General features: G+C 37.5%; 2 protein-coding genes across 2 annotated transcripts; both read left to right on the top strand.

Moving 5' to 3' along the window:
* Window positions 1-4,683: 4,683 nt before the first annotated feature.
* Window positions 4,684-5,517, top strand: LOC112865156 (olfactory receptor 5L1-like). Its single transcript, XM_086679368.1, has one exon. The coding sequence runs from the start codon at window positions 4,699-4,701 to the stop codon at window positions 5,515-5,517; it is 819 nt and encodes a 272-aa protein (XP_086535494.1). The 5' UTR covers window positions 4,684-4,698.
* Window positions 5,518-17,880: 12,363 nt separating this feature from the next.
* On the top strand, window positions 17,881-18,834 carry LOC112864912 (olfactory receptor 5I1-like). Its single transcript, XM_025927919.1, has one exon. The coding sequence runs from the start codon at window positions 17,902-17,904 to the stop codon at window positions 18,832-18,834; it is 933 nt and encodes a 310-aa protein (XP_025783704.1). The 5' UTR covers window positions 17,881-17,901.
* Window positions 18,835-22,307: the final 3,473 nt, after the last annotated feature.

Below are 22,307 nucleotides of genomic sequence, written 5' to 3'. Positions count from 1 at the left end.
AAATCAGGGAGGTCAGAATGCAATACTGAGTCACTTATCAAACAAACATTTTATTGAATGATTACTATATAACATGTGTGTGTGTTGCAGTGTGTGTGTGTGCGTGTGTGTGCGTGCGTGTGTTGCATTGTGTGTATAGGTTACTGGGCATGAGTGGAAAGTTGATAAGACATGGTCTATATCCTGAATGTGTTTTCAAAGGAGCTCCATTGTGGCAGTTTGATAAGCTACCATAGGCTCCACCAAAGGCTTAAAGATGTTAGATTGGATTTCACAAACTCTCTTTATTTATTTTTTTAGAGGAAAGAGAGAGTGAAGGGCAGAGGGAGAAAGAGAGCAAGAGAGAGAGAGAGAATCTTAAGCAGGTTCTATGCTTAGCACAGAGCCTGATGTAGGGCCAAGTCCCACAATCTTGGAATCATGACCTTAGTCAAAATCAAGAGTTGGATGCTCAACTGACAATCCACCCAGGAGCCCCTGGATTTCAGAATATCTTATATGCAAAAAATAAGCATAATTAGTTCCTGCCCATCCTATGTTTCATACTATTATTCTGCCTATGAAGATGTCAAAAACATTATCAAAACTTTATTATTTTCCTAAACATGAGCATAATCTTTGAATCCTTCTCAACTAAACTTCTACCTTAAAAAAAAAGTTCTCAAAACTAATTGTTTATATACTTTAGTCAAAATACAATAAAAATAAAAATACTAATTAGCATCAAGGCCTACTTAATCTGGCAAATTTAAAACACCAGATTTCTATAATATTAATAACACAGTTTACTTAAATACCTTGCACGTGCTTCTCTTTCTCTCTACTCAATATAGATAGTTAAAATTGCAAATAAATTATTACTATATTGAAAAACATAAATTTCCTGGTATTCTGGTAGGGAGAACAATTTTATATGGGCTCAATAAAGTTACTTGAAATGTGCATATTATTTTGAACTTATGATCATTATTAAAATGTTCTATTTATATACATCATAAAATAAGGAATCACTTAAATAACCATTTTACATGGAAAGATACAATCTAAGAAACAGTGTTTTAGAAATGGATGTCTGAGGAGGGAATGCATTTCTCTTCTATTGACTTCGGTTTCTCTGCATATCCACAAATTTATCTTTCACTTTCCTTTGGTCCTTTTTTTTTTCAAGACACTCAATACATTTTAGTGAGCCTTTTAGTTTACAACATGAGGTAAAAGGGTACTCAGTCTCTTTAGCCAATATTTTACACAGCTGTAGGAAAATATTTCAGACTTTAGGGAATTATAATGGATTACATATATTACAGGTTGGGGAGCAGGTAAACAATCTCTGTGTTCTTGAATTTTCCAGTTCAGTCTTCCCTTCCAATAGTATCCAGCTCTAATTAGGTACATGTTTCTTCAAGGCCATGTTTTATTGCTCCTGATGTCTTCATACCTGAAATTTTGCTATTTCAGTCAATATCCTTGAATTCCGCTTCAAAAATGCATTTTGCATTGGGTGGAATTTTGGCACCTTTCTTTCCATAAGCCCATTGTGGATCAATCTCTAGTTAAGCCTTTTCTCCTTTACTCACTTATACACTTATACAACAAATTAACTCATTATTCATAAATGAATACAATTTTCCTACACTTATACAATCCTAATTTTCCTCAAAATTTGGGAAATTATTTATGTGACTCTTACATTGAATCAAAGATGAGTAATCCCTCTTTAGAGAGACTCTCATTTTACTTGTGTCTTGCTTGGACAAAGGATGATCATTTGGGGGTAAAAGTAACACCAACCATTTCGCTCTTACTCTGAGGAAACCAAAGCCCGTAACACGTAAGTGACCCGGCCAAGGTTGTAAAAGCAATTGTTGACAGAAATGAAAGCAATTGGTTAAGACTCCAGACATATCTTCTACTAAACTCTAGCGGACAATCTTGTGTTGTCTTTCATTTCAAGTTGCCACATTTCAAATTCATTATGACAGATTCTGTTGCTTCTATATAGAACATGACATATTAGCCGCCAAATTTTTTGGTTGTGTGCATCTCAGTTTTGGAAAGAATTTAAGTCTGCATCCAAAATATTTCATCATAAATTTAAATAGCACAAAAAGTGTGATTTCTGTTGTGTGGCATAATTCATTAAAATTACATAAATAAGGGGCGCCTGGGTGGCGCAGTCTGTTAAGTGTCCAACTTCAGCCAGGTCACGATCTCGCGGTCCGTGAGTTCGAGCCCCGCGTCGGGCTCTGGGCTGATGGCTCAGAGCCTGGAGCCTGTTTCCGATTCTGTGTCTCCCTCTTTCTCTGCCCCTCGCCCGTTCATGCTCTGTCTCTCTCTGTCCCAAAAATAAATAAACGTTGAAAAAAAAAATTTTAATTACATAAATAAGAACATCTGAAAGCAGATTTGTGTCACTCTTCTTCCTCAACTCATGTTCAATGTTACCCCAATCCATTGAATATTATAATTTTATAAATGACATTCATACTTTTAATCTCTTGGATTAATATTGCTCTTGGCAATATTGAAAGTTCTTTTTCATAGATTAAATTAACCTTGTAATAATACAATAATAATTGGGGGCGCCTGGGTGGCTCGGTCGGTTAAGCGTCCGACTTTGGCTCAGGTCATGATCTCATGGTCCGTGAGTTCGAGCCCCGAGTCGAGCTCTGTGCTGACAGCTCAGAGCCTGGAGCCTGTTTCAGATTCTGTGTCTCCCTCTTTCTTTGCCCCTCCCCTGTTCATGCTCTGTCTCTCTCTGTCTCAAAAATAAATAAACGTTAAAAAAAATAAAAAAAAAATAATAATAATTGCATCACTAATCAAAAACATAATTGCATTTGCAAATTTTGATAAAATACAATTACCCAAAATTGAAAAAAATGTGTTTGCAAATATTTATTTTCATGAGAAATATCATGAGTATATATTTGGATTTTTTATTTCAGTTAATTAAATGTATCCATGGAAAGATATCACTTAATGCTAGAAAGCAAGAGGGTTAAGCATCATCTCTATTTCTACTTCTTAAAAAGAAAATACTGAGACTTTTTGGTCATGTTAAGAGTAAATGAGACTAGACTGTGTCAGAAATTGTGCTGTATTAGTAAGGTCACTCAAATCTTTCAACTCACCCAAGTTATGTGCCAGTTCCTCACAATGACTTTTTATCAGAAATTTAAAAAATAACGCATTAAACAAAATTTATACTGAGTTTCTCCGATTTTATTGAAGGACAAAATTTTGGGAATTAATTCTCTCAACAGGGTTTGTTTACCCAGTCTGGTAGATTGCAAACATAGCCAAAATTCTCCAGTCCTCTGGTGTCTATGCCACCGTGCAGCTCTTCTGATTACATGGTGGAGTCAGTTTCCCCACTCCTGGAGGGTAGTCTGCTTTTCTGAGTAGCTTTGGCTAACGGAGAGTAGTTGCAATGACGTTGTTCAAGTTTTAAGCCTTTGAGAGGCAACATGGCTTTTTCATAACCTTGGGGATTTTTACAATCTCTCAGGAAAGTTGCCGTGTTAACAGGCACAGCCTGTCACCCTTACCTCCAGCATATGATCTGACATCTAGCCAAGTGCCCTACATGGGTGTGAAGTCCTCTTAGATCACCTAAACTGCCAAGCTCGTATCATATACATAAGCAGACCAAGCCAAGATCAATCATGTCATGATCAGATCTGCAGTACTATATTACAGACTTACGCAACAGTGACCTGTTCAATTAACAGTTGTTGCTTTCAACTAATATGTTTGGAAGTGGTTTCTCATACAAATGTTGGAATCACTCACTTTCTCTTTTGTTTGTTTGTTTATTTGTTTATATTGAGAAACACAGAGGGAGCGCGAGCAGGGAAGGGGCAGAGAGAGGGAGAGAGAGACTCGCAGGCAGGCTCCCTGCTCAGAGCAGTGCAGGATGCGGGGCTCAATCTCACAATGGTAAGATAATGACCTGAGCCAAAATTGAGTCAAACGCTTACACTGAACAACAAAATTAAGAAAATCACTGTGTTAATTTACAGAAAAAAATGTGAGCATGGAGTGTAAAAGCTAAACATCTAAACATATGGGTAAAAAATCAACACTTGTGGGTTAACAACTTTCAACAGACATGCTTCTCAACATTTCAGTGGAAAACAGGGAAGGACGTGGTGTATTTTAAAACATTATTTTCTGAGATCTCACTAGATTCAGTACTCAGTAAACAGTCTGCCAGGAAAAAGGGGATTTGAGTTTCATAACACAATGTGGCTAATTATGTTTGAGGTCTTTCTAATGATTCAGTGTCAAGCTGTAAATTATGTAGGACTTGCTTAAGGAATCATATGCTGTGATGGATGTGGATGTTTTTGTGTGATCTGTGAATCAACGTGTGCCCTTACGCATCTTTCCACAATGCCTGCACTTTTCCTAAACTTCACAAAAGCCATGTCCTAATTCTTTGCGGAAAAACTTAACTCTCTTACGTGTTTTCATGTCTTTTTTTTTTTAAGAGACAGCCAAAAAATGAATCTGGGATCACACAATGGAGGATAACTATGAATATTTTTCTCCAACCTCAATCAAATGGGAACATGGGCACGGAAAACTGCTCCGGTGTGACCGAGTTCATTCTCCTCGGATTCGCAGAAGCCCCTGAGTTGAGAGTCGCCCTCTTCTCTCATCTATGGAGTCACGGTGCTGGGCAACCTGGGCATGATGGCAGTGATTCAGGTCAGCTGTCACCTTCACACTCCCATGTACTTTTTCCTCAGCCACTTGTCCTTTGTGGACTTTTGCTACTCCACCGTCATCGTGCCAAAGATGCTAACTAATACCTTAAATGAGGACAAAGCCATTTCGTTCCTGGGGTGCACCGTGCAATTCTACTTGTTTTGTACATGTGTGGTAAGTGAGGTCTTCCTGTTGGCGGTCATGGCCTATGACCGCTTCGTGGCCATCTGCAACCCACTGTTGTACACGGTCACCATGTCCCGGAATCTCTGTGTGGAGCTGGTGTCTTGTTGCTACCTGTGTGGGATGGTGTGTTCTCTGATCCACTTGTGTTTAGCTCTGGAGATCCCATCCTACACATCAAATGTGATTGACCACTTCTTCTGCGATCTGCCCCCTCTCTTGTCCCTTGCTTGCTCTGATGTCACTATGAATGAACTCATGGTGTTCATTGTGGCCACCTTCAATGAGATCACCACCATCGTGATCATCCTCACCTCCTACTTGCTAATTCTCATCACCATCCTGAGGATGCACTCTGCCGAGGGAAGGCGCAAAGCCTTTTCCACCTGTGCCTCCCACCTCACAGCCATCCTTGTCTTCCACGGAACAATCCTTTTCACTTACTGCCGGCCCAGTTCTGGCAACAGCGTGGATACTGACAAGGTGGCCACGGTGTTCTACACTGTAGTGATTCCCATGCTCAACCCCCTCATCTATAGCCTGAGGAACAAGGATGTGAAGGAAGCACTCAAGAAAGTGTTGGGATCTAGATTACCTTTTGAAAAACTATTTTCTTAACTAGACATCAGATATTTAATGAGGGGCTGGTTTTGGGTGGATGTGAATGAAAAGTAAACTAGGTAAAAAATTTATGAGTTGGGGGACTATGCATGCTTTTTTGTTTTACACTTGCTTGTCTTATTAAGCCATATATTATCTGTTTTATGGATGATTCAAATGCACCTGGTAATGTTGCTGCTCTCCCCAATCTCTAATTGCTTTGAGTGGGTTTGGGAGGCCTTGTTAGACTCTGTTTCTTGGCTTGAGAACAAATCAATATATTTCTAACAAAGTGCACATAAAAAGACAAGTGTTTTCATCATCGTTAAAGCATGCAACCTTTTTCATTAGACTTTAATTTTTCTAGGGAATGCACACACATCTGTCTCATAACCTATGTATTTTAGTGAACATTTGGAGTAAATTTCTGTGTAATATTATTAGTCATTTTTTAAATTATTTTTTCCATTGCCATATTATACTTTCAGAAGTTTTAAAGTTTCTTTTAAGGGTATTAAGAAGCACAAAGTTCCAGTCATAAAATTTAAGTCATGGGATGAAAAGTACAGCATAGGAAATACAGTCAATAATTTGTAATAATGTTGTGTGGTAACAGATGATAACCAAACCTACCATGGTGAGTCTTGTGTAATGTATAGAATTGTTGAGTCACTATGTTGTACCACTGAAAATAATATAACATTGTATGTCAAGTATACTTCGATAAAATAATAAGTTAAAAAAAACTGTCTCTTCTACAAAATAGAGACAATATTATAATTTTCTAATAAAATTTCCATGAAAATTAAATTATGTCTCTTAAATTCTTAGCATTATATATGATATATTATAAATGATTAATAAATTATTTGTTGATATTACTATGGTTATTTTTAGTTTTACCTTTTATTCTCCATTCTATATTTTAATCCTTGATTAGATAAGTAGATTATGTATCTGATGCCTTACTTTTCTTAAGTTTCTGTGTTCTTACTAATGTTTTCTTTTGCATTATATTATTTTAGGCATTTACTCTTTTTTTAAATCTATTATATCCTAAACGTATTGATTGCATTGGTTTCCCATGGCTTCTGGGAAAAAAAAGAAAGAGGACTATAAATTTGGTGGCTTCAAACAATAGACTTTATCATCTTATAGGTTGTGAGGGCAGAAATTTGACATCACTGTTACTGGGCCAAAATCAAGGTGCCAAGAAAGCCATATACCTTTAGGAGCTTTTTGGGGACAATGCTTTCCTCAACTCTTGGAGTTTCTGGTGGCCACAAGCATTCTTTGACTTGGGGTTGTATTACTTCAACCTTCAAGGCTGGTATCTTCAATTATCTTTGCTCTCTATCTTTATTACTCCTGTGTGTGTGTGTGTGTGTGTGTGTGTGTGTGTGTGTGTGTATGAAAGAGACTGACTCTCTGTCACCTGTGAAGGCATTTACAGCCCACTCAGGTAATCAGGGATAATCTCCTCATCTCAAAATCCTTAACCTAATCACATCTGCAAATGACCTTCTCCCAAACAAGGTGGCATTTGCAGGTCCCAGGGATTAGAGCTTGACATATTAAAAAAATGTCCATTTTCAAATTTAAGACATCCACCTTTTAAAGGCCAAAGTATAATGTACTTTTCCTGTGTTCCTACAATGTTAACACTCCCTTTGTTTTCTTACTTTCTTAAGATTTCATTTTATATTTGTTATTGACTATATTTTTATTGGACTTGCTAATTTAAACATAATATAGGTCTTTGTTGCTTAAGTGAAACAGGATGGAGCCAGTTTCAGATCCTGAAGAGTGATTTTGAGGAAGATGCTTACTCTTGCTTAACCTTGAGTCTCTCAAATATAAACTGAAGACAAGTTGCCTGACTCAGAGTTATCACTGAACTTAAACATAATAACAAAACTGCAAAGACCTGGCTCATAAAATGTACTCCTAATGCTTCTTAAAAAGATATCCTCGAGGGTAAGAGTTACTTAGAAATATCCCAGTATTCCTGGCAAAGACAGCTACTCATTATTTCTTTGTAATTGATGAATATATAATGACCAAAAATGGAGTTATATATTGTGCACATGATAAAAATATGGCTCTATATTGCTTTTTAAATGTTGTAAATGGAGTGAGATTTCCCACCTCACCTATGAGACTTGGGCTTTAAGATAAAGGTAAGAGAAAAACATCTTTCACCTTTTGTCTTCCAACCAGAACAGGGTTTCTCCACGTTGGCACTATTGGCCTTTCTCTCTAGATAATTCTGTGCTATAGGGGTCTGGTCTGTATATTATGGGATGTTTTGCAGCATCCCTGACCTCTACTCATTGGTTACCTTTACCACCTTTTCTACCTTTGTGATAGACAAAAAGTCTCCCGACATTGTCCAATTTCACCTAGAGAGACAGCCACTTGAGCCAGGAGTCACAGGACTAGCAGGCTTCAGTATGTAAGAGCTCCAGTCTCTTCAGAGGGACCCTCGATATTGAGCTTTTGTGTGTTTAAAAAGCCTTTTTGGTTAGTCAGAAGCTCACATTTTACCCAGTTACTACTCTGATCTCTCTTCTGAATCTGCAATGTTCCTTTCAGAGACCTTGGGTTTTAGGGTCTCAGAGACACAGAATAGCTTTAATCTGGGCTTGAATAGTTACTGGTCTCCATATCCTACTACGACACAGGTGCACTTTTCATATGGAGAGGCTGATTGTTTTGTTATATGAAAGAAAGAAAGAAAGAAAGAAAGAAAGAAAGAAAGAAAGAAGGAAAGAAAGAGAAAGTTTCATTTACATTCAGCTTCACAAAAAAATTTAAATATCAGGTTTCTTTTTCCCTCCCAAGGTTACTTCATAGATAACATCCGCAATTGTCTGGGAATAATTGAGGAACACTGAGTGCTCCTCAGATATCTGAAAAGCAACTACACAAAAGTTTCTTTTCTATTTCTTTAAGTGGTTTTATTTTATTTATATAATCTGATCACTCCCTTACTTGCAAACTATAAGAGTTGATATGTAATTTTCATTCTCTTACTATTTGCATCTCAATTTTCCGGTGGGGACCCAAACTCTTCTATTCTTAGTTGGCCTCTGTCCTTGCAAGGTTGATTTGCAACTCTCTTGGGAGCTTTTTAGGTATAATTTGAGGCCAGCGCCATTATTTGGAGGGCAGGGAGGGACCGGAAGGAAGAGGCAGGTCACTCCAGGTTGATAGGTACCAGTTTTAATAATCAAAGGGAACTTATATATGAAGCTTGTCTTGGGCAGTAGCAAGACAAAATGGATCCCTGCACCCACCCACCAAATCTCAAAAGTTTATAAAAAGATCTTAACTGGGTTCAGTCACATATACCATGCAGGTGTTCTTAACATTACATCACTAACTCAAGGCTAGGTCCTTGGAGCAGCCTCCAGTAGTGGGAAAGGCAGGCAAGACATACATTTCAAGGACAAGGGAGGGGGTGAGAAGCTTCTGAGTACCTGAGTCTAACTCATCAGTCATTCAGCAGTCACGTTTTTTGTTGTTGTTTTTAATTAATTAATTAACTAATTAACTAATTAATTAAAAATTAATTAACTAATCAGTTAATTAATATCCAAGTTAGCATATAATGCAATAATGATTTCAGGAGTAGATTCCAGTGATTCATTCCCTATGTATAACACCCAGTGCCCATCCCAAGTGTCTTCCTTAATGCCATTTGCCCATTCAGCCCATCCCCCCACCCACAACTCCTCCAGCAACCCTCAGTTTGTTCTCTGTATTTAAAAGTCTCTTATGTTCTGTCCCCCTCCTTGTTTTTACATTATTTTTGCTTCCCTTCCTTTATGTTCATCTGTAATGTATCTTAAATTCCATGTATGAGTGAAGTCATATGATATTTGTCTTTCTCTGACTAATTTCCCTTAACATAATACGCTCTAGTTCCATCCACTCAGTTGCAAATGGCAAGATTTCATTCATTCATTCCAGAGTAATACTCCATTGTATATATATACCACATCTTTATCCATTCATCCATCGATGGGCATTTGGGCTCTTTCCATACTTTGGCTATTGTCGATAGAACTGCTATAAACTTTGGGACTCATGTGCCCCTTTGAAACAGCACACCTGTATCCATTGGATAAATACCTAGGTAGTGCAATTGCTGGGTCATAGGGTAGTTCTATTTTTAACTTTTTGAGGAACCTCCATACTGTTTCACAAAGTGGCTGTACCAGTTTGCATTCCCACCAGCAGTGCAAAAAAAGTCCTCTTTCTCCGCATCCTTGCCAACATTTGTTGTTGCCTGAGTTATTAATTTTAGCCATTCTGACTGGCGTGAGGTGGTATCTCATTGTGGTTTTAATTGTGGTATTTCCCTAATGATGAGTGATGTTGAGCATTTTTTCATGTGTCTGTTAGCCATTGGGATGTCTTCTTTGGAGAAGTGTCTGTTCATATCGTTTGCCCATTTCTTCACTGATTATTTGTTTTGTGAGTGTTAAGTTTGATAAGTGTATTGGATATTTCATTTGTGAATATCTTCTCCCATTTCATAGGCTGCCTTTTACTTTTGCTGATTGTTTCCTTTGCTGTGCAGAAGCTTTCACATCTTTTTGATGATGTTCCCCAGCATTCAGCCAATGGGATTTGAGGAAGTGTTAATGGCCAGTAATCAAGAAATGCAGTGACTGGTTTCTGAGTGGATTGGTTCACGTGAGTGGTTAGTGAGCTAATAACTTAACTGAGGTTCTGTTAGAAATGGAGCTTCTTTTTGTTGATATAAATCTTCTGGGCATATAGAAGTTCAAAGCTGCTTATAGTTCTCTTTGCCAAAATACCAAGATGTATATATACAGATCTAGCCTTATCTTTCTTCATGAGGCAACACATTCTTTCTAAATCTCATTTTCAGGTCTACAATTATGCCGCACACTTTCCAAACTTTGTGTAATTGTTTATGTTCTTTCTTTTATCATCTCTTATTCACTATTCTGTAATTGACAAAATTCTTAAATGTGCAGTTTAAGTTATCTTTCTTCTTTCTGTTTTGTACCCAAAACACTGTCCGGTACACATATTTACAGAGTAGATGTATTTATTAAAGAAATTCTCTGAGCTATTCTGGCCTTGGATGGCCAGAATAATCTCACTTGCACATAGATGCACACTTAGCACATATCAGAGTCATTAACTTCAGTCATAATTGGTTTTCCACTGACATTTGACTTTAAGGTCTTCTAATTTTCAACAGCTAGATAGAAATATTCTTGCTTCTTTCCAGTTATTCTTGCTTCACATAGAATAATACTCTGATAGCTGTTTGATAAATTGCTTTGAGCTGGTTAAATCAGACGAAAAATAACGTATTCTAATTTTATATAATAATCTATCATTTCATTGGGGCGCCTGGGTGGCTCAGTCGGTTGAGCACCTGACTTCGGCTCAGGTTATGATCTCGCAGTCTATGAGTTCAAGCCCCGCGTCCGGCTCTGTGCTGACAGCTCAGAGCCTGGAGCCTGCTTTAGATTCTGTGTCTCCTTCTCTCTCTGCCCCCAACCCCCCTCCCACCCCCCCGCTCATGCTCTGTCTCTCTCTGTCAAAAATAAATAAACATTAAAAAAATTAAAAAAAATAATAATCTACCATTTCAAAACTAAAAAATATAGTTTTCTTTGACACTTCTTCATGTTATAGAAAAACACATTACATCATTTCATTTTGTGTTTTTGAGTTAAACAATTCCTCAGTAGAACTGTTTAATTGCTCACATATCTTTTCCCACTGGGATTTGGATATCAGAGTGTGTGTTCCTGGGATCCTAAATGAGATCTGAAAGCTAATCTCAGAAGACTCAAGGCAAAATATAAAAGGTGTTGCATTATCCTAAGGAAACACTGCCTTCCTAAGGGAGGCCCAGATTTCTTATATGGACATAAAAGGCCTGTACACATGGATTATGGAAAATCTTGCAATGGATTGTTTTTTTAATATTGTCAAACTGTCCATAACTGTCAAAACTGATTTTTCCAGTGAAAAATGAACTGATGCTGACAACAGAGTAGTAAGGTAAATGAAAGAAAGATAGTGATCTGGTAAGTGTTCTTCACATAATCCTGGGACATCAGAGTTGGGCAGGATTTCAAGTGCTCATCTTCATAAAATCGTTTATTTTACACACAGAAAACTGATCTTTTGAGAAGACACATACCTATAATTTTTTAAATGTTTTATTTATTTTTGAGACAGAAAGACACAGAGTATGAACGGGGAAGGGGCAGAGAGACAGGGAGACACAGAATCCGAAGCAGGCTCCAGACTCTGAACTGTCAGCACAGAGCCTGATGCTGGCCTGAACCCCACGAACTGTGAGATCACGACCTGAGCCAATGTTGGATGCTTAACTGACTGAGCCACCAAGGTGCCCAGAGAAGACACATGCTTAGAATAACACAGATTTTATTTCTCAAGGTATTTCCAGCAAAAGCAACATTACCACCACCAACAACAACAAAAAAATCACGTTTAATAGATGATATTCTTAAGACAATCTTCAGCATTATTGGACTCATTAGAAATCTAACTATAAACACAGCTCTCATTGCTTCTTTTTTTTTTTTTTAAGTTGAGCAGACTGAAGTATAAATTGAGGCTAATGCATTTGTAGGCCATACTATTTATTCTATCCTGTAGTCATGTGTTCATATGAACAATTGTCAATACACAGGTGACAGGACTGGGGTAGGATTAGGGGAGTGGCTTTGAGGCAACAGAAAAATGCTTTACAAAGTGACTAGCGCTCAATATAGAGCTTTGACTGTCAGAATATACTATTTTACTAAACTCTTTTCGAAGCCCCCAATTTCATCCTCACCTACCAATTGCATTGAAGAGCAGATTTTTTGGTTCCTCTTTGGACGCTTCTGACTCTTTTATATCTTCTATTCCTTTCCCCTTCTATTGTTCCATTTGACATTTATATTTCCTTTCCTGAAAGTCTTTTTAATCTGAACGTATATAACATCCTTGAAAGATCATTGTAAGAAAATATTCTCTATAAAAATTAATTTCTTCATTACCTTTGATTCTGTGATTAGAAATAAAGGATTTGGTAGCAAATCAGTCCAGCAAAAAGTGGTTCTTCTCCATGGCTCAGACCCCCAACCTTATTTTAGCATTGGCCTTAAAGATGAGCCTCTTTTTTTCATGCCTACTTTTTGGTAGTCATTCTTCATAGATACCAAAAGAGGGCATGACATAACAAAGAAGCATTTCATCCACGTTTGCCTTCTAGCCACTGGCTCTAATTTTATCCCTTTTGCCTTCACAGTGGTGGCCATTGTTCCACTTTTAGGTCAATTGACAATCTTATCTCTCATATTTGTAGACAGGAACAGATGAGCTGTCATTCAATGAGAGTTGATATTTTCTAAGGAGGATGCCATATGTATTTCAGGAAGGGAGAACTCCAAAGAGTTGACTAGTAGCTCAGAGATAGCACTTTCTCCAATTAACACTTTTTTTTTTAAAGCAAAGTGTTTGGAGTGAGATACAGTATATGAGATAAAAATGGGAATATATGTGAACACTGAAGGTATTTCAATGCTGAGCTTGTAGGGGACAAGGAATATTTAAGTGTAGGAAGAAGACTATGTAACACAAAATCTATTTTATACAGGTAATTCTTACAGTGGCTTATGAATTCATTTTGTAGCATGTTTGAAAGTAGAATGGGAATTGATCGGAGAAAATGAAGCTAATTAGGAAGTTCAACTGAGGAAATTGAGGGATGGCATTACATAATGGAGTGTCAATGATGATAAGAAGGAAACGTTTCAGGGGCACCTGGGTGGCTCAGTCGGTTGAGCATCCAAATTTGGCTCAGGTCGTGAGCCCGTGGTCTGTTCGTTTGAGCCCTGCATCCAGCTCAGTGCTGACAGCTCAGAGCCTGGAACCTTCTTCAGATTCTGTGTCTAGTACTCTCTCTGCCCCTCTGCCACTCGCCCTCTGTCTCTGTCTCTCTCTCAAAAATAAATAAACATTAAATTTTATTTTTAAAAATTTTTTTCAACGTTTATTTATTTTTGGGACAGAGAGAGACAGAGCATGAACGAGGAAGGGGCAGAGAGAAAGGGAGACACAGAATCGGAAACAGGCTCCAGGCTCCGAGCCATCAGCCCAGAGCCTGACGCGGGGCTTGAACCCACAGACCGCGAGATCATGACCTGGCTGAAGTCGGATGCTTAACCGACTGCGCCACCCAGGCGCCCCAAATTTTATTTTTAAAAAAAGAAGGAAACATTGGATATTTGCCACGTTTTACAGATTGTATCAATGGTTCTTCTTTGGCTTTGGGTAAGAGGAGGTATCTTACTTGGACTAGCAGTGGAAGTGGCAGATATATGTTCAAGACAGGAATCATAGAATAGTCATATGTTGTAGGAAACAATAGTAATTAAATATAGTTTTTGGCACACTGAAATGTACATGTCACTCTTTGTTAGGTCACTCTGAGTCGGACAGATGCCCATGTGAAAGTTATCACTGTCTATTTGGTACTGTAAGGAAAGGCACAGAATTATGTTGGGAGAGTGTACATAGCGAGGAGAGAAGTAGGTTGAGAAGGAAGCCCTAGGAAAGTGCCACTGTGCATGAAGGAGGCTGAATAGGGGCAAGTTGACATTAGGAATGAAATCAAGAGAGGCGTACAACAGCCAAGAGAGGAAGGTATTTTAAGATGAAAGGAGAGGTTGGGGCACCTGGGTAGCTCAGCAGGTTGAGTGTCTGCCATTAGGTCAGGTCGTGATATCACAGTTTGTGAGTTTAAGCCCTGCATCAGGCTCTCTGCTGTCAGTGCAGAGCCCACTTCAGATCCTCTGTCCCCCTCGCTCTCTACCCCTCCGCCACTCACACTCTATCAAAAATGAATAAACATGATTTAAAAAAAGAAGAAAGGAGATGTCAAAGGTATTACATGAAATAGAGAAATAAATTTCATTACCTACTGAAAAATCTTTGACTTTGACAAATAGGACGTAGTTTGGAATTGAAACAAAAAGGGTTTTAAGTCATTGGGATAAAAATCCTATGTGAGTAGGCTGAAGTGAGAAAGTAGAAACCAGTGTAGACACTTATAAGAAAACCTTGAAATAAGATGAAAGAAAATAAATGGAAGTAGATACAGAGTAATATTTTTAAAGGTGACATTGACTTCAATGTTATGTGCTGCAAGGTTATGAAGGAAAGATTAGTAGTAATGGTATAAGTATCTTAATTGATGCAGACATCAGAACTGGGTGCACAGTTGAAGGGATTAACCTCAGAAAATGTGAGGGCATGATATTCCATGAAAGGAAAAGAAAGGAGAGAGGAAGCCATTGATGAATCCAAATGCTTATATCATGACTTGATGAGAAAGTTGAGCATATACTTCCTTGCTATCGGATCTTTTTCTCTACAAGACAGAAATCATTTTCTGGTAGTGAGAAGAAGAGACCCAAAAAGAGAATGAGACCTAAAAAGAATTATGAAGGTTTGCAATAGAGATTAAATGAAGGAAATAACTGTATGCTATGAAAAGTTAAACAACAATTTTATGAATTATATATACATATATGTAAATATAACTTAAAATCGTGACTTTTAGCCTAACACCTTCCAGTTCCATCCATGTTGTTGCAAATGGCAGGATTTCAGTCTTTCTCATTGCCAAGTAGTATTCCATTGTTTATATGTCCCACATCTTCTTCATCCATTCATCAGTTGATGGGCTTTTAGGCTCTTTTCATAATTTGGCTATTGTTCAAAGTGCTGCTATAAACATTAGGGTACATATGCCCCTATGAGTCAGCACTCCTGTAGCCTTTGGATAAATTCCTAGTAGCGCTATTGCTGGGTCATACGGTAGATCTATTTTCAATTTTTTGAGGAAGCTCCACACTGTTTTCCAGAGTGGCTGCACCAGTTTGCATTCCCACCAATGGTGCAAGAGGGTTCCTGTTTCTCCACATCCTTGCCAAAATCTGTTGTTTCCTGAGATGTTAATTTTATCCACTCTGACTAGTGTGAGGTGGTATCTTAATGTGGTTTTGATTTGTATTTCCCTGATGATGAGTGATGTTGAACATCTTTTCATGTGTCTGTTGGTTATGTGGATGTCTTCTTTGGAAAGGATTATTATTTTTTTTTCAGTCAGAGAAAGACAGATATCATATGTTTTCACTCTTATGTGGAATCTGAGAAACTTAACAGAAGACCATGAGGGAAGGGAAGGAGAAAAAATAGTTCCAAACAGAGAGGGACACAAACCATAAGAGACTCTTAAATACAGAGAACAAACTGAGGGTTTATGGCCAGGGGGATTGAAGGAGTGGGGAAAATGGATGGTGGGCATTGAGGAGGGCACTTGCTGGGATAAGCACTGGGTGTTGTATGTAAGCGATGAATCATGGGAATCTACCCCCAAAACCAAGAACATTCTGTATACCCGGTATGTTAGATAACTTGATGATATATTAACAGATTGTGACTTTTATACAAATATAAAATGAAACTTTCAGTGATTTTACTTCATCATTCATTCCCTAAGCTGTTCTAATTGGTATAAAAGATAATGCAAAGAATTATAGATCAAGAATTCATCATTAAGCAGGACATTTAAGATGAACATGGCTGTTATATATAAAGTGATGAATCACTGAATTCTACTCCTGAACATTTTACCATGTATATTAACTAACTAGAACTTAAATTAAAACTTGAAAAAAATTCACAAATAAATATACAAATACACTAAAAACGGGCTATTTCCATAGAAAAGAGGGAAATCCATTATCTCTACACTCAACAAAATGCACACGTCCGTAGACAAGTATTGTGTTGCTATCAGTTCTCTGCGACTTACAGATTTCTTATTTATTTATTTATTTTATTTTTATTTTTGGGACAGAGAGCGACAGAGCATGAACGGGGGAGGGGCAGAGAGAGAGGGAGACACAGAATCGGAAACAGGCTCCAGGCTCTGAGCCATCAGCCCAGAGCCCGACGCGGGGCTCGAACTCACGGACCGCGAGATCGTGACCTTGCTGAAGTCGGACGCTTAACCGACTGCGCCACCCAGGCGCCCCAACAGATTTCTAAGCTAGAGTAAGGTCTGTCAAAGGCAAAAAGATAGAAAGGTAAGGAGAGTGATCCTTTTTTCAACATCTTTTACAATTATTCCTGGCAGAGGGCATGGACACATTCCTGGATATCGTTATCATCTTCCCTGGATTGAATTTAATAAATCTGTAGGCATGAGAATTTCTCTAGCTATGTTCTGTAGCTTGAATTCCAGAAAAGGAAAACAGACATCTGGATCGACTCAGAATTGCCAGGCTGCCAGATTTAGAACCGTGAAGGAACAAGATGGTGAGGATACGGAGACTGTGGAAGGAAATTCACTTAACACTTACAATTTGATTATAAGGCACTATCACTGTCATGTCATGGGTGATGAACTGAAGCTCAGTAGTTAAGTGGCCTGACCAAGGTCTCACAACTTCTGAGAGACAGAGCTGGGATTCAGTCACTTGTATGATTAACGCAGAACCTTTCTTCTTTATATCTTATCAGCAGATGTCGAACAACTCTTTGGAGTTTTTTTGTTCCTCAGAGGGGCAGCCACAGCTCAAGGTAAGGAACAGAAGTTCTGCTAATCTTCTCATAGAGGGCTTCGGCTGGAATGGCAATGCTATCTGTTGTGAAAATAAAAACAACACAAACGGGAACAGAGGCTAGCCACTCAACTTGCTGTATACCCATGTGGTTTAGCCACTATTACTTGACATTGGTGGAAGATGAGGGAGTCGAAGAATGTATAGCTCAACAACTGATTTGATGGCGGTGCCCTTAAATACAGAAAACAATAGCTTTACGTGATAGAAGTGGCAGAGTGTTGACTTAATTAAGAAATTGAAAATCTGCATGTTTGAAATGTATAATACCCTATATCTGTGTGTGTATATATATATATATATATATATACACACAGATATATATATATATATATATACACACACACAGATATATATATATATATATACACAGATATATATATATATATATACACAGATATATATATATATATACACAGATATATATATATTATATATATATATATTTATATATATAGATATATATATATATTATATATATATATCTATATATATATTTATATATATATATAGATATATAGATATATAAATCCAAGACTTGGATTTAGATAACAGTGGATTTAGAATAACTCTTCTATTTGTTTTGTCTGTTTTTTTTGTTATTGTTGTTATTTTTAGTGAATGTTGAAGTTATTAACATTGCCATCATTCATCATTATTACTTGTGCCACAACTGCAGAGGTCCAGGGCACTGCAGAGGATGGAATTGGAGAACCTCACTGTGAAGACTGAGTTCTTTCTCTTGGGATTTAGTGAGCATCCAGAACTCTGGAGGGTTCTTTTTGCTGTGTTCCTTTTTATCTACTCTGTTACCTTAATGGGGAACTTAGGGATGATGTCATTAATCATGACCAGTTCCCATTTGCACACCCCTATGTACTTTTTCCTCTGCATACTGTCCTTCGTCGATGTATGCTACTCCTCCGTCATTGCCCCCAAATTACTTGCAGACTTGGTTTCCGAGAAAAAGACCATTTCTTACAAGGGCTGTGCTGCACAGTTATATTTTTTCTGTTCTTTGGTTGACACAGAATCTTTCCTCTTGGCTGCCATGGCTTATGACCGGTACATAGCCATCTGCAACCCACTGCTTTATACTGTTATTATGTCCAAGAGGCTTTGCTGCCAGCTTGTGATTGGAGCATTTTGGGGGGGTACCATGAGCTCAATTATTCACACTACAAATACCTTCCACCTGTCTTTCTGCTCCAAAGAAATTAACCATTTCTTCTGCGATATCTCCCCACTCTTCTCTCTGTCCTGCACTGATACTTACATGCATGACATTGTTCTGGTAGTTTTTGCTAGTTTAGTGGAAGCTATCTGTCTTCTAACAGTTCTTCTCTCTTATGTCTGCATCATAGCAGCCATTCTTAAAACAGGTTCTGCTGAAGGAAGAAGAAAAGGGTTCTCCACTTGTGCCTCCCATCTGACTGTGGTCACTATTTACCATGGTACCCTTATTTTTATTTATTTGCGCCCCAGCGCTGGTCATTCACTGGATATTGACAAAGTGACCTCTGTGTTCTATACATTGATTATACCTATGTTGAATCCCTTAATTTACAGTCTGAGGAACAAAGATGTCAAAAATGCCTTTAGGAAAGTGATCAGCCGAAAATTGCTTTCTTAAGAAAGAATGAAATTGAGCCTGATGACTTTTTCAACAATGTCTGTTCTTTGACCTTTGGTTCTCACTGTTGGGAAAGTCAGTTTGATATAGATGTTTCCCAAATCTGTGGGTAATGAGGCCTCAACTACAGAATAAGGCCAGAGCCTAACATCAGAGCCAGGCCCAGTCACATCACTTGTTTATGTCTATCTCTTTATCATTTTAAAGTTAAAACTTTTAATATGTATTCAAAGAGCAGATTTACCCTTCACATAATATCCTATATTTCATATTCTTACTCCTTTTTCCTCCAATCCTAAATTTTATAACAATTATTCTCAACATTGGATAAGCCATTAAATGTCACAACTGTCTTTTTCTGAAAGAAACTAAATCCAATTTACTGAGACTATTTTTCAATTAATTTTTATTCCCATGTAAATGTGTGCATTGCAGCTTAGCTGTCTAATTGTATTCACTCTAAAAAAATCTTCTTTAAATTTTAACTCCTATATGTTTTTTTTCCTGATATCTCCTTCAATTACAGATGATACGTCACATCATAAACCTCGTTAGAATCTTAAGTGTGCTTCCTTTGAGACTCTCAGAATTTTCTATATGACATTGTAGCTGTCTGTGTGTGTTTTATCCCTCTACTAGACTTACTCATTTATTATTGTTCCTTATTTGATGCCTTGCCTCTTTATCACAGCATTTTCCCCAGTATAGATACTGAGTAAATGTTCATGAAGTCAACATGAGTACATTTGCTATTGGTTGTTTTTTATTTAGATTATACACCTATGGATAGGCAGAAACTATTTCTCTTGCAGTATTTTTTTTTCCCTTCTCCAGAGGGCTACTATAAACACACATGACTGTTTCAAGATATTGTTAAGCGTGGTGGCTTATTAAAAAACAATTTGCAAATATCCACAAAGTTAACGTCTGGCTCATAAACTATTTCCTGGAGAATGTATGGTCTGAAATCTCTTGACTGGTAAGCAGAGAGCTGAAGTTTCTGAGGGAGGCTATTCTCTGAGAGCCAGAGATGGGATCAGTAGCCAACAAATGGTGAGGTCTTAGTTAGGTGGGCTGCTGGGACTTGGCTTTTAGACAAGGTGTGGCAGAAAGTTGAAAAAAGTGTTAAACCCAAGGTGAGGTTGAACAGTGGGAGAGAGGGTCAATCAGACAGAAAAGCCTTCTGACAGTGAAAATGCAGTCTGGGTTACAAACAAGGATCACAGTTACATTTACTACAGTGGAAAGGATCTTTGCAAGAGGGTTTTTGTCCATACAGCTCAGTGGTGAGGAAGGGCTCTGGGCAATGTGGGCTGTCAGTAGGGAAGAATGGACTGGAAGCTTGATCACAATGAGAAACAAACACTTCATCCTAAATACTGAGCAGACAATGTTCACCACAGTGTACAGGTTCATCACAGGAAATGCATATTGGTTCTTTTGTCATTAAGTGTATGTTGCCTCATAAACTGTCCTCCCCCTCGCACAGAGGGTAGGGAGAGACTGAAGAAAAAGGCAGACCACTCCAGACTGCTAGCTGGAATGTTTAATGAACTGACTTACAAGGCTTGTCTTGGGCAGCCCCAAGAGGAGTAGATTGCCACTCCTGTGCTCCAGGATCTTAAAAGTTTATACAGAAGCCTTAACTAGGCTCAGTCATGTAAACCATCTGGGGGCCCTCAACACCACATTGATCTTTAAGTCTATGTCCTTGGAAGAGTTCAAACTGTGGGAATAGTGGGCAGAATGTATATTCCAAGTTCAAGGGAAGGGTGAAGAGCCTCTGATTGAGACCGCAGGTCAACCAGTGATCACATTCTCTCCACCACCTCCTCCAACAATGTCCCATTTCATCCTTGGCCCTTGGGATGGGGCCACGCAGCATAACACAAAATGGGGTATCCTGGGACTGATTACCTAAACTCGTTTCTTGGCAATGTGGGGTTTGAGACTTGGATCAGAAATATAGTTTCAGGCATCTGGCCTGGACATGGGAATAGTGTGGCCAGCCTGGGTAGTCATGAAGAAATCTTTGCTCAGGAGTGAAGGCAACATTAGGAAAAATAAGCCCCAAGGTGGCTGGGTAGACAGTTCCAAATAGGACCTGCAGCTGTGATGTGCAACTGGAACCCGAATGACCGGGTGAGCAGGCCCTAAAGGGAATAAAGATGGATCCTGCGGACACCAGTTCATGATAGGATGCCATGAATGATACCGTCTTCTCTTTCGACACCAGGTTTTAGTTCCTGAGAGGGAGCTGGTTGACCCTGAATGATCTTAGAAAGTCCCTATCATCCTCAGATAAATAGATATATACCTGGTTATAAAAATATCTATGTCTATATTTATTTACATGCATGTGGCTTTAATATTTACATCTACATGGCTTTAATATTTATATGGTTTATATGTTATATAAACCATATAAATATGTTTATATGTTTTACATGTATATTTGTATATATGTATATAAATATGTTTATATGTTTTATATGTATGTTTATATGTATATGTTTATATGTTTTATGTTTATATGTTATATATGTATGGGTATACACATACCCATATATATAACATATATATATAACATATAAATATATAAATATATATAACATATAAATATTAACATATTTATATATATAACATATATATATAACATATAACATATGTTACATATATAACATATATATATATATAACATTTAAATATATATATATATATAACATATATATAACATATAACATATAAATATTAAAGCCACATACATGTAAATATTAAAGCCATGTTAGGGAGATGAAGAACCTGAGTAACAAACTAATAATCTGTGGTCACACAGGTGACAAGTAAATGACAGCATATAGATGTGAACCAGGTCTGTCTCACTCTGAATTCCAGTTCTTATCTTAACACCTCTCTCCTCTTTACTGTTTTTTAAAAAAATGAAAATAAAACACAAACAAAAACAAAATCCTCATTTCCTGTCCATGGGTAAAGGCTATTAAATTAAAGTCATCTTTAAATGAAAACATAAAGAACAAAGAAATCTCTTTTATTCTGACATACATATGTGAAAGCTGGCCAGGGAATCTAATTTCATGTGACATGAATAAGTTTAATTTTTATAGATACGAATATATTTAATATGTTTTTCACTAAAGTACATTGTGATGGGAAAGAATTTGGACAATGATGGAGAGGTACTGATATATGACATATTCTAAACAACAAATAAATTATTTGAGATTGCAAAGTGAAATGGTCAATAGATAATGAAATACTTTGATTTGTCTTAAAAGTCCATCCAGTCAGGAATGCAAAACTAATAACCTGCTAATAATTTCACCTTTTCAATGTGTTATATATTTTTTTGATTTTTTAATGTTTTATTTATTTTTGAGAGAAAGACAGAGAATGAATGGGGGAGAGGCAGAGAGAGAGGGAGACACAGAATCAGAAACAGCTGTCAGCACAGA

This window comes from Puma concolor, chromosome D1, assembly GCF_028749965.1.
Source record: "Puma concolor isolate L17-30 chromosome D1, mPumCon1.1.hap2, whole genome shotgun sequence".
NCBI lineage: Eukaryota > Metazoa > Chordata > Mammalia > Carnivora > Felidae > Puma > Puma concolor.
Note: the sequence above shows the minus strand (reverse complement) of the source record. Positions and strands in the feature narration are given on the sequence as shown.

What these genes read in the sequence shown, in the direction of transcription:
- LOC112865156 (XM_086679368.1), top strand. Translation starts at nt 4,699, where the DNA reads ATGATGGCAGTGATTCAGGTCAGCTGTCACCTTCACACTCCCATGTAC.
- LOC112864912 (XM_025927919.1), top strand. Translation starts at nt 17,902, where the DNA reads ATGGAATTGGAGAACCTCACTGTGAAGACTGAGTTCTTTCTCTTGGGA.